At 40.4% G+C, this 11,328-nt stretch overlaps 1 protein-coding gene and 1 long non-coding RNA gene across 2 annotated transcripts; one reads left to right on the top strand and one right to left on the bottom strand.

Moving 5' to 3' along the window:
- Nucleotides 1-684: 684 nt before the first annotated feature.
- On the top strand, nt 685-2,581 carry LOC124203789 (WSC domain-containing protein 2-like). The gene is made up of 4 exons (XM_046600638.1): nt 685-1,456; nt 1,534-1,833; nt 1,910-2,159; nt 2,229-2,581. The coding sequence occupies exons 1-4, from the start codon at nt 934-936 to the stop codon at nt 2,386-2,388; spliced, it is 1,233 nt and encodes a 410-aa protein (XP_046456594.1). The 5' UTR covers nt 685-933; the 3' UTR covers nt 2,389-2,581.
- Nucleotides 2,582-8,704: 6,123 nt separating this feature from the next.
- Nucleotides 8,705-9,442, bottom strand: LOC124203792. Its single transcript, XR_006878619.1, has 3 exons — nt 9,217-9,442; nt 9,038-9,124; nt 8,705-8,860 (listed from the first exon to the last, which is right to left on the bottom strand). It is a non-coding gene; the product is annotated as an uncharacterized LOC124203792 (long non-coding RNA).
- Nucleotides 9,443-11,328: the final 1,886 nt, after the last annotated feature.

Here is an 11,328-nt window from a genome sequence, read left to right as displayed (position 1 = left end):
TGAAGAAACAAATTTGAATTTCAGTTTTCCATTTCCACTTAAGGGCATATTATTCCTTTTTATCTGCACGATTGCTGGAGTTATTGGCTTATACCTATTCACAAAATACGCCTTGAACTGTCGAATTGCATATCCAAATTTGACTAAAGCTCTTAACACCTTGCCTATTTTGCATAGCAGGTAAAAACCAGTGCTTCCTGTTGAGCAAAATTTACTAATTTCTAATTATAGTCTCCCGACACTGGACAGCATATAATCAAACGAAATTATCAGCTGTTATAGTGATGGTTGGGAATTTTTTGAAAGCAACCACCAGCCTCACAATGGCAAAAAGATGGTCAAACTTCCGCCGTAAAAAGGCATATCCAGATAATGGAAAATGCTTTACATATTTCATTCTAAAATAGAAACTTTCAGCAATCCTTACAGCTACACTGAAACCTCATTAGTTGAAAATATGATTATAACTACTCAAAGAGCATAACATATACTGGAGAAAGGGGTGACTGTCCTTGGTCAGGACGTAGCCCTCTTCGAAGGGCAAACATAATAGTCCTCCATAGACGCAAGAGCACAGCTGTTGGGGTTTATGCCATCAGGCAAGGAGTTTTATGGGCCAGCTCAATTCTCTTTTTTTTTTCCAACTCGATGTTCTCTTTCGCTGTCTCCCCTCCCAGATGGTCGATGCCGGCGTGAATATACGAATAACCTTGTACTGACTGCAGAGGCGGTACAGATACAGGTTTTTCGCTTGACAAAGCCTCTCTGTTGCATTAGTCAGTTGTTTGCTGTCAATTGTGAACGAAGCAAGTCTCCGAACAGAGCCCATTTCAATATTTGGTTGTGTTTTATCGCAACTGAATTTTAAGCGTGATTTCGATATTATTATTCTGAACTGGAGAATTTAATTACAAATTCACTTTTTTGTGGAAAATGCGACTCGGTTTGTTGCGACGAAACTTCCATTATTTCTCAACGGTCGCCATTATTTCTTGCTGCTACGTTTTACTTTTGAGAACATCGACTAAAAGTGGAGATGACGACATTCACCCAGGGCCACATTTAAGTTTTAGTGACGTCAAAACGAACGACTTGATCATAGTGGAACGGCCAGGTGACAATCAAGTGTTACCCCAATCTGCTCCGCCTGTCACAGAAGAATACGTCGACAAATCAGAGCTGATTGTTACACCGAAAATCAAGAAAATAGAAAAATTGCCAAGGATCGGACCACCGTCCATGGATCCCAACAAGACACTCAACTGGCTGGATTTGTGGTCGAACGATACCATCTGCAATCAATTCACCGTTCACCTGTTGGAGGAAAACTTATTACCCCGAGCTCTGGTATCTTTCCCCGGAAGCGGAAACACTTGGCTCCGGATGCTCCTGATGGGCGTGACTGGTCTATACGTCGACACCATTTACCCTGGCGACGAATTCTTCATTTCCAAAGGTAATACATCTCAATCAAGAAATAATAATTTCAATGAATCAAGAGAAAATGACATTCGAATTTGAATTTTATGGCAGCCGGAAGTAACTACGAATTGAAAAAGGACTGCAATTGCTCTCTACTCCAGAAAACTCACGACCTTTCACTCTTCTCGGTGGTTTACAACATGGCGATGGCCAATAAATCCAGTGAGAAACGACTGAATCAAGAGGTGGAGCACTTCCGGGGCGATGGCATCTTGGTCATCCGCAATCCATTCAAAGCCATCTTGTCTTATCGCAATTTCGCATTCGGTGGGAACATGGCCGGATTGGCTCCGGTCGAAGCATTTAAACAAGGAATTGAACCAGTCAAAATTGGAAATCGCAAAATTTCAAGTTAGCTAATCTAAATGCTGTAATTTTATCGATTACGTAATTGTGTTATAAAAGCGAATGTTTGATTATTGATTAGCATGGGACCAGTTTATCAGCCGGAGCGTCGCTAGTTGGGAGATGCTGGCCACCGTGTGGATCCGTGGACTGAAACGCGGAGGCGTCGTCTACTACGAGAAATTACGTCGGGACACTGGGCGGCAGCTGTTGCGGATGGCGGAAATGCTTGGAATTCCGGATGTGAATAAAGATCGGCTGGATTGCGTTCTCCGTCACAATCAGGATAACTCCTTTAAGCGGAGTGAATCCGGACCGAAGAATTACCCAAAGTATAATTATTTTATTTTTGCGCAATTGGGGGATAATTCCATCACAATTATTTTTTGATTGGCACGCAGGAATCCTTTTACGGAGAGCCAGCACTTGTTGATACTCAAATCCATTCAAAGTGTTCAACTGGCGCTCAAGGAGCGAGGGCTTGATCCTTTGCCTGTCGAACTCTACGATTTCTACACTCCGATGTACCAATACGGACATTGGAATATCTCCTCTCTGTGATTGAATTGAGCAGATTCTACTTAGTTTCGACTTCATTTGATTTGTGATTGTCAACGGAAATCAAAAGTATTTCTACTGTTAAATTTACTACCTTATTTAAAACTGCGCTTGGAATTGAAGTAATCATTTAAAACTGTTATGGACTCCTAATGATATGCACACAAAAAATACATGTTGCCTTTTTCTAGTTTCACCAGTGTGGTCTATGCGAACTCTTTTCTATTTACTATAACATTAATTTCAATATCATGAAATATTTTGGGTTCATTCAAACGCGAATAAGCTATACTAACGTGCCACAGTTGAAAAACGTATGAAGCCGCTGGAGTTTAAGTATCAACTTGGAATGAGCTATAAAGCAGCAACGAATAGAATGCTTGTTCGACGTTTGATGGAAACGGTAAAAATGCAACTGTTAACATAAGCCAGGGCTGCTGGAGATATCAAAAGATTTCACTGGATTTTGCTTGCTAGAGTGACGTTTAGTAGTTAAATCGTTAAATCTTTTGAAGAATTTACAGAGAGGCATCGAACAAAATTGGCAGCATCCAATCTTTCAGTTCTCAGATCTCAACAAACCAATAATAGTCGAATTCAACTAAATGTTGCGTTGGCTACTTCGAGCCATCTAATAACATGCGTCCATTTGCCATTTACCTTACGTTCTCTAATCAAAATTTCATTTGCAACCAGGCAACGCAGGAATTAAGTTAACGAGGGAAAAAAATTTTACAAGACAAATTAGATTAATTCCTGCATTGAAACCTCTTGCAATTAAAAATTGTTATTGAGTCATTTTAAAGAAGTGTTTTTTAATGTAATTATAAATAACACTGCAAACCCTTTGTAATGTGCGCATTACAGAGTTGTTTGTCATTCATTGCATAGCAGTTTGCAATTGGAAAATTTTACAACTTGCGTTAGTACTATTTCCTATTACATTTTCCGTGCAATGTTATTACGAACGTCTTGCCATAATCATGTTCATGTTCGTTGCTAGATGGCGACTTGGGAGCCAGAAAACATAATATTGAATTTCCATCCAAGCTCTTTATAAAAAAAGAAATCATTAGTTTAAAAAAACTGCGCAATGTGAGAGCTAAACTAACAAGCCAGCAAAAACCAATTAGCCTCGAGTTTTCTCAAATTCTGGAGAGTCAAGAGGGGCTGTTATTTAGAACCATGGTAAAATTATCCTCACATTGAAAACTGCGGGTCCGATGGTTGGGGATAAGAATGAAAGTCAACTGTCCACTAACACATCCAGCCACGCAAATGAAAATACGGATAAGTGAGGGACGGATACGAACAACTGGAAGTAGTGGTACTTAAGCGAATGAAAATTGCACCAGTCACAAGTGACAACTTGACAAATGTCGACAATCCTGTCACGAAGCGGTGCCCACTAGTTTCCACAAATGAATTAAGATAGAAAATCAATGCGCAGGGTGCACTACACGATGGCTCAACACCGGGAACAAGTATTTGTTACTCTTAATGGTTCGGTTGTCCTGAATCGTTCGTATAATTATACCGTTGATGCATCGTTATTGTTTTAAGTAAAAGAAAATTAGCGATACAATTCATTACAACGATCAAGTATATAGTCATTAGTTAGTGATGTTCTAGACAGACACACAGAGTAATGGTGACTGATAATTTAACAACCAGCTCGACGCTGTCTCTGGTTGATGAATTTCTCAACGAGCGGATTTCAAAGCTGGGACTTCCGTTGCAACGTGTCAGACGAAACGAATTAGTGATGGCCAATCGGTGACATGCATAAATCTTAAGGGATAAAGTGAAAAGTTCGAAAGGTTAAACGATCGAGCTAAGTCCTTGTGAATTCGTCGAGTGCAAGTCTAAAAATGTCACATGCTCTTTTTGGGCACCTCAATCACACGTAAAACGTAATACACCAGGGAGCACTTTTCAAAATTTTAATGCTGCTTTTATCATTCAAAAATTTCAATTTTGTAAAGCAATTGAAGTGGAATAAAATTACACTTAATTTAAATATGGCATGATCTGTTTGTTTGTTTTCTGCATTGCGTAATCGTATGGTGAATTAAATGAATTAAATAAACTCGTATACTGCATCAGGTAATAGCAAACGGACTATCAAGTTTGCAGTCACGTAATAGGCGCTCTCAAGTTGCGTAATCGGCACAGATCGGGCATTGCACGGCAACCGTGTCCTTGCAGGTCGAATAGCCTCGTTTTTTTTTTGCCGTAAACGTAAGAGTTGGCGTAATATTTATAGTGGCCAGACGTCACGCAATAAGACATGAAACTATTAGGGTATATCCAATTTCTATCCTTGTCGACGATATTCTCCGGCAGCTAAAAACATCGAATAATATCGCCGCACTGTCTTTTTGTATCAGCAAAGCTCTTATCTCACACATGTTACGTTATTCTCATTAGTCAACGTATATACAAGCACGACGAGAATTATTTAGGCGTCCAACATCAATTTGTAATTCCATTTTCCCCCCATCAAACGTATTACAATACATAATTGCGATTTGAATATTCGCTTCCGTCTCTCCGCAAACACAACTACGGTTTCAATGGAATTACGGCCTTGAGAGTATAGAGCATACGGAGAGAAATATAGCCGTATACACGTAGACGTATACACATTCCAGCACAGCCGTATGTATACATACACATTAGCTTGATTGATTCACGCTCGAGCGACTTGTGCAAGTTTGCAAAGAGCCGAGCGTGTTTTTCATATATTCTACACCAAAACACACGCAACACACTCACACACACTCTGAAACATTTCCGGGGCAACAACGACCCAAGTTATTCACGGGGTTATCTTCACATTAGTCCCCCCACGTCGAAGAATTTATACACGGCAGAACAACTTCCTTATTTGTCTATTAGAAATTTCATTTTTGTTTGGCAATGAAATGTTATGGAACTATCGGAGTCTATTAAAAAAATTGTAGGGTTGAGGATAACGCCACTATTTTTAAATTGAGAGTTTCTTTGATCATTTAACATTGAAAAGAATTTGATTCCACTTCCGGTTTGATGTGAAACCCCGGACGTTTTCTTGAAACTGTTCGAGAGTTTCTGGTTATATCTTGCGACAAGACTGTGTGTCGTTAGACGCTAACGATTAGAACAAAGTAAACTTTTCCCCCCTTATGTCATGTCGTCTCTGACTGAATGTACAGAGTCCAAGAGACAAAAGGAAAAACAAAAACAAAAAAAATCTTTCTCGTCATTATATTATAGGAAATAATTGTGCTTGTCGGGAAACGTACACATCCGGTGCTTGGAGTAGTAGCGGGAGGATCGATTCGTCGTTCCAACAATCTAAGGGTCTAAATTTCTCAACAGAGCCCGGCAGACATGACCTACAAGAGGGCAACGAAATTGGATCACGGTCAAATTACCGATGGCTTCAAGCGATAGACCGCCGTCGCCCGTCTGTACATCTATATACCCGGGAAATGTTCTCCGTGACACGTTAGTCGACCGAACAACGTCTGGAAATAATTCAGCAATTTATGTTTTTGACCAAAAATTATGTCAAGCAGTCAAGCTACATAGTAAATAATTAAATATTGATCGATCAAAGTACAACGTTGACCACTAAATTTCACCATTTTTCGCAGTTATATAAGATCTGAAAAAAAAGTAAGAAATGTCAACTGCGCAATTTGCGGCAGAAAAAGTTATAAACTTGAATCATTTTAATGCGTAAAACTATACTTCAAGCAATAGGAAACGTGCTGCTCTCAGTTTGAAACCACTTTTCTTGTTTCTGTTTAAAACGATGACAACGAGCTGAATCATGATGGGTGTGTAGACGTGATTATAATGCGTCGAGTTCACAAGAGATACCATGCACCAGAAAGTCACTCGACACAGCGATGAGCAACTGTGCTGCTGCCAGCAGTCTGCCAGAATGAATCTCGAACGAGACGTTTCGGCACGTTCGACACAGAAGACACACATGGCCATTTTCGACACTCGAGATGCTGAAGGACCGTGTCGGTAATATTTCTTATACGTAGTTTTCCAGACGGAAGTTTAGATGGGGAAGAGCGGAAGGAAGGATATGCAATCAATAACGCCGTACACACACACACACACGCACAACAGCACCTGTTACTTGGTAACCTGCAACTTCTATCACTTTTGCTCCTTTTCTTTCTTTTTGAACAAAACGAAAAGGTCTGAAACGACTCCACCCGTTTTTTTTTCTTGGAATCAACTAATTGGTGCGAATGTTAACTCGCTCGAGATCTATACTCATGTGTTGTCGTAGTTCTTGAAAAGTGGAGGATGTATATAGAAAAAGGATGGATTATTAAATGATGTTAGACTGGCGCATGGAAGTCGATAGAAATCTGGCGCGTGTTCAAAAAAGGTAAAAAAAAAGGGAAACCGAAAAAAGAATGATGTTAGACGAGAGGCAATGCATTTATACCCAGGAAGTATAGACATTGTCGGGGGTACTTATAATGCATAAATGCAAAAAAAAAAAAAAAGTTCTTGGCAGTGTATAATAATGACGGATTTGCATATAACAACTCCCAAAGGAGATAAAATATAAACGATTCGGTGCTGGGCCTTTTCTCGTGTTATAATTTCGGTCTGCTCCCAAGTGTTCTTTTGCTATAATAGCATAAGAAAACAGAGGAACGAGGAAAAAAAAAAAGGCAATTACGACGTCAAATTCTCGTTCAACTGCTGTACGAGTACTTAACGATCGCCCTCTCTAGTCCGTGACTGGACCTCATTAAAAATCAACAACCGACTCACACGACCCCGCCTCCGCTGTAAACCAAATGTTGACAACGAACCCCACCTTCTGACTCATTCCCTTTGCACAAAAAAAAATAATAATTAAATATCAAGTAGGATAGAGAAAAATTTGAAAAAAGGAAATACTTCAGATTTTATATTTCCTTTTTTGAATCAAAAGTTAACGACGAGATTCAGATTTTTAAATGCGCGCGTCTAGACTGCCGTTGCAATAACTGTGGGCAAGTTAAAGAATGAATGAAAGAGGGAGTTTGACTTTAAGAATACCATAGAGCCAACTGAATCTGAAAGTCTTTCCCTGTTACCCAAGTGAATTCTTTACGAGCTCAGTTCACGTTGAATCAATGAGCATCTCGGTGCGTGTTGCGCTCTGGCAATATTGACGGGGAGATAAATGCATTACGTACGACAGCGAAAGTTTAATTAACCGAAAAGCAAAAAAGGGAAATGAAGGAGAAACCAAGGAGAGACTATCGATCCTGTTAATGTTTTGCGCGGCTGTTCATTTCAGAAATGGCTAATACTGCAGGCGATCCATCATCACTTGCAGCGCAACTGAAATATCGCCCATTACGGCGCAAACATTTTCAACGACTAATTATTATTATTGCGAAACTTTTTTGTTGATTCATCAATAAAATTTGAATCGGTTTGGAAGACGACGTCTAAAGAATTTGCGCCCGTCGTCATTTGTCAGGTCTCAGGCCGGAACCGGCACCTGCGAGATTTCAATATTATCCACAAAAGAAAATGAAGCTTTTGTTAAAATGGTCGTTGCTTTTGTGTTGCTTTTTGTTCAGCCAATGGGAAAGCAGAACAGCAGAGAGAATCAAGGGGATGAAGGCGTCGTTATTGTGCGGCTGTGTTGGAATAATAAATGGGGTGGTGCTGGTTGTGGGTCGCACGCGACGTCATAAATCAATTGAGCGTGTCGTTTCATCAATCCCCGCGACCCAAGTTTTGTTTCGCATGGAATGGAGGTGGATGGAAAGAAAAAGGTGAAAGAAGAAAACAAATTCCAATTCACATGAGAGGATCACGCATCTCTAAATTATTAATTTATTCGTTGGCGCAGTCAATGGTAGGAACCTCGTGAACTGAAACCAATTGTTGGATCCCACGCATTTCATCAAATAAGAACGAACTGTCATCTCTATGCACGGTTCCTCTCCCAGTCCTGTGGTAACAGGAGGAGGACGGGGCCCTATTGGCCATACAATTTTCTATAGTTGCACTTGGTTGAAGTGTTCAAAGTTAAAAGATTTTAAAAATCTGATTGTTTATCCAAAGACAAAGTTGTGAGGTACAAAAACAGGCCTGATCTGCAGTCGTTCTACAAATGACTTATTTAATGAGTCCTAACTGAGTAAACAAAAACAGCAATCGAGAAACAAAAGTTCCAGTCAATGACATGTCTCAGAAGAATTGTACGCCGTACTAAGTAACGATTTATAACTGACCTAACCATATAGTCAGAAAGGAAAGTAGAGAAAAATGTTTCCTACCTTTTAAGCCTGGGAAATACGGCCAGGCATCCAGCACAAGTGCTCCATCCACGCAGAAAAGTTGAATGACGGGAAAAGGGGGGCCCTCGTGAATACACCCACACTCACATGGGTGTACACGAGGACAGAGAGGATTACAAGGAATGTTTCCAATCAATTGGGATGATGATTATCTAAATAAAAAATAAAAAAATGGGTTACGAAAAAAGATTTCCAGAAACAACAATTAGGAAAAGTTTTAAATAAGATGGTGGATACTGGGTAAACCAAAATTTCTAAAGAAAATGGGAGAATTGCTGAAGGTTACCACAGCAAAGAAAGTAAGATTATTTCTGATGATAGATAAATACCAGCACAAGCAAAAATTGCATATCGTGTTGTTGTGATGGCTGGCTCAGGGCTCAAATCTGCACAAAGGAGATTTCAGTGCAGGAAAACTGCGATGGATAATTTCAAAAATTTGGAGCAGGTTTAACCTTTCTATTTAAGCTCCCATAACAATCATATTTGTATTTTTAATTTTGTTTACCTGAGAAGCAGCAAAGCGATGAGAGCATGCAGAGTAGTAGCAGAGGTCCGGGACACAAGAGTTTACACGACGACCCACATTTTCGTGATTTAAATTGTTGCTGCTATTTTCCGTGCGTTTCCAAAATACTAAAATAGTAATAGAGTTATCGTTATCGACTGATCGTTTTCTTTGAAATCTGGAACGTCTTCTCCTTTTCGGAACTGTGAAAGTGTGAAACAAAGCAGACGACACTAATCTTGTAATGAATCATTCTAAGGTATCGATAGAAATTATTAAAAATCGACCCCATCTTTCGAAACCGCTAAATAACGATGAAAGCGGTTTTCTCAACTGCGCTCAACTTCTGCTGAACAGATTGGAATTATTTATTTTCAGATTTCAATGATTTTTTTTATCTCGGTCCCTTCTGTTTTCAAAGGGCACGGATCAATTTTATTTTAGCTGCACGGGACTATGACGATTTGTAAAGGAAAGGAACGCAGTACGACTATTCTGACCCCAGCATTTATAGTTCATTCAATGGCGTGCAGATACGCCCTTTTATTGGACGAATCTTTGTTAAATTCTTCATTACATTTGGGTCAAATGCCATTAGGTGAGTGGCAGTTGCTCCTTCATAAAACTTTCGTGACTGCGTGGGGAACTGTTATTAATAATTGAACGTTTTAATAGAAGAATTGAAGTCAACCAATAAAACAGCGCCAAATCTCTTGAAAGGAGATTCACCATATTTATGTCGTCGTTCCTACAACCCCGGTGTGGCGCTAAATTCAAATCACACGACAAGTTGTCAGAAAGTGAATTACATTAATTGCCGAGTCTCAATCAAATAAGTGACACAGACACAAGTCGTGTGATCTGTGACTTTTGCAAAGTGAACCGAGTGATTCACTTGTCCCGGTTAAGGATCTACTGACACGGAGTTGCAGACAATTTAACACAAAAGTTGTGGAGGTTGTGTAAGACGAAAGTTGACGGGGTTCGGTTACGCAGTGGAAATAGAAAAGAAAGAAAATAAATTTCGAATTAAATTTTGAATTTTTTAAATAAAATTTTGATTTTGACGCGATTTGACGTTACACATCCAAATTTCCACTGTACCAGAATGTCAAAATATTCGCGATTCAATCCGTTCTGCAATTAGGAACTGCGTTGCATCAATTATTTTCTACCTTAGTTATTATTCCTCCTAGTTTTATTTCATTTTGAATTCTTTGAGCTGGGGGCTGCGTGCCAAACGCCTAAATTCAGTGAAAGGCTTCCTATCTCCTTTGCATCTCGCATGAGGAGAGGCAGATCCACTTGATGAGATTTTCCATCAACTTATTGTCAATAAGCTCTTCAATTCCGCACTGCAAGCGCAGCTCCAATTTCCAGCACCACCGAACAACGGGCGGCCGTTGACTGGGCTGGACTTAATCAAGATCGTCCCGCATCAGCGCCTGCTGTTTTTGTTTTGTGTATATTCGTTCGTTCATATTGGCGCTCAGCTCGTCACGATAATGAACGAACGAAGAAGAGGCCGAGACACTGGATCTGCTGTGTCTGCTGGATCTGCTGCCTCTTGGGCATGGCCGGATGGACAAAGCTCATCGACGAGCCTTCATTCAAATAAGCCCGGGGATTGCATTACAGCAAGATGAAAATAAGGGGAATAAGGCGCTAGCTGGACAGCCAGACGGCCTGGTTCATATTAAAAACAACACCAAATTAAGGAGAAGATTCAAATGGAATTAAAAAGAAATGAGCTCGAGGGAATCAAGATTCGCTCGCTCGGTGATTATTGTACAAGTCTAAATAGGGTTCTCGGAAGTGCTGCGAGTCTGTCCGTCTGTCCGTCCGACTGTGGAAATTCCAGGAAATCGGGCGGAATGGAACGACGACCCGGCCCGGCGGCTGAGGCAAAGTCAACTCGACTCGGACAACGGCGAAATGAGAGGAACCGAAAAAAAAAAGATGAGACTGTTGTCCTACCCCTGCTGGCCCGGCTGCTGCTGTCGTGATGGGATGTGCATTATTACTACATGGAGGAGGAACGAGCGGGAGTCATGGCAACGGGCGTCGATGGTCTGTGATGATAAGCGACGCCGGGGAGACTGGGGGAGAGGC

The sequence above is a fragment of the Daphnia pulex genome, chromosome 10 (assembly GCF_021134715.1).
Source record: "Daphnia pulex isolate KAP4 chromosome 10, ASM2113471v1".
Lineage (NCBI taxonomy): Eukaryota > Metazoa > Arthropoda > Branchiopoda > Diplostraca > Daphniidae > Daphnia > Daphnia pulex.
Note: the sequence above shows the minus strand (reverse complement) of the source record. Positions and strands in the feature narration are given on the sequence as shown.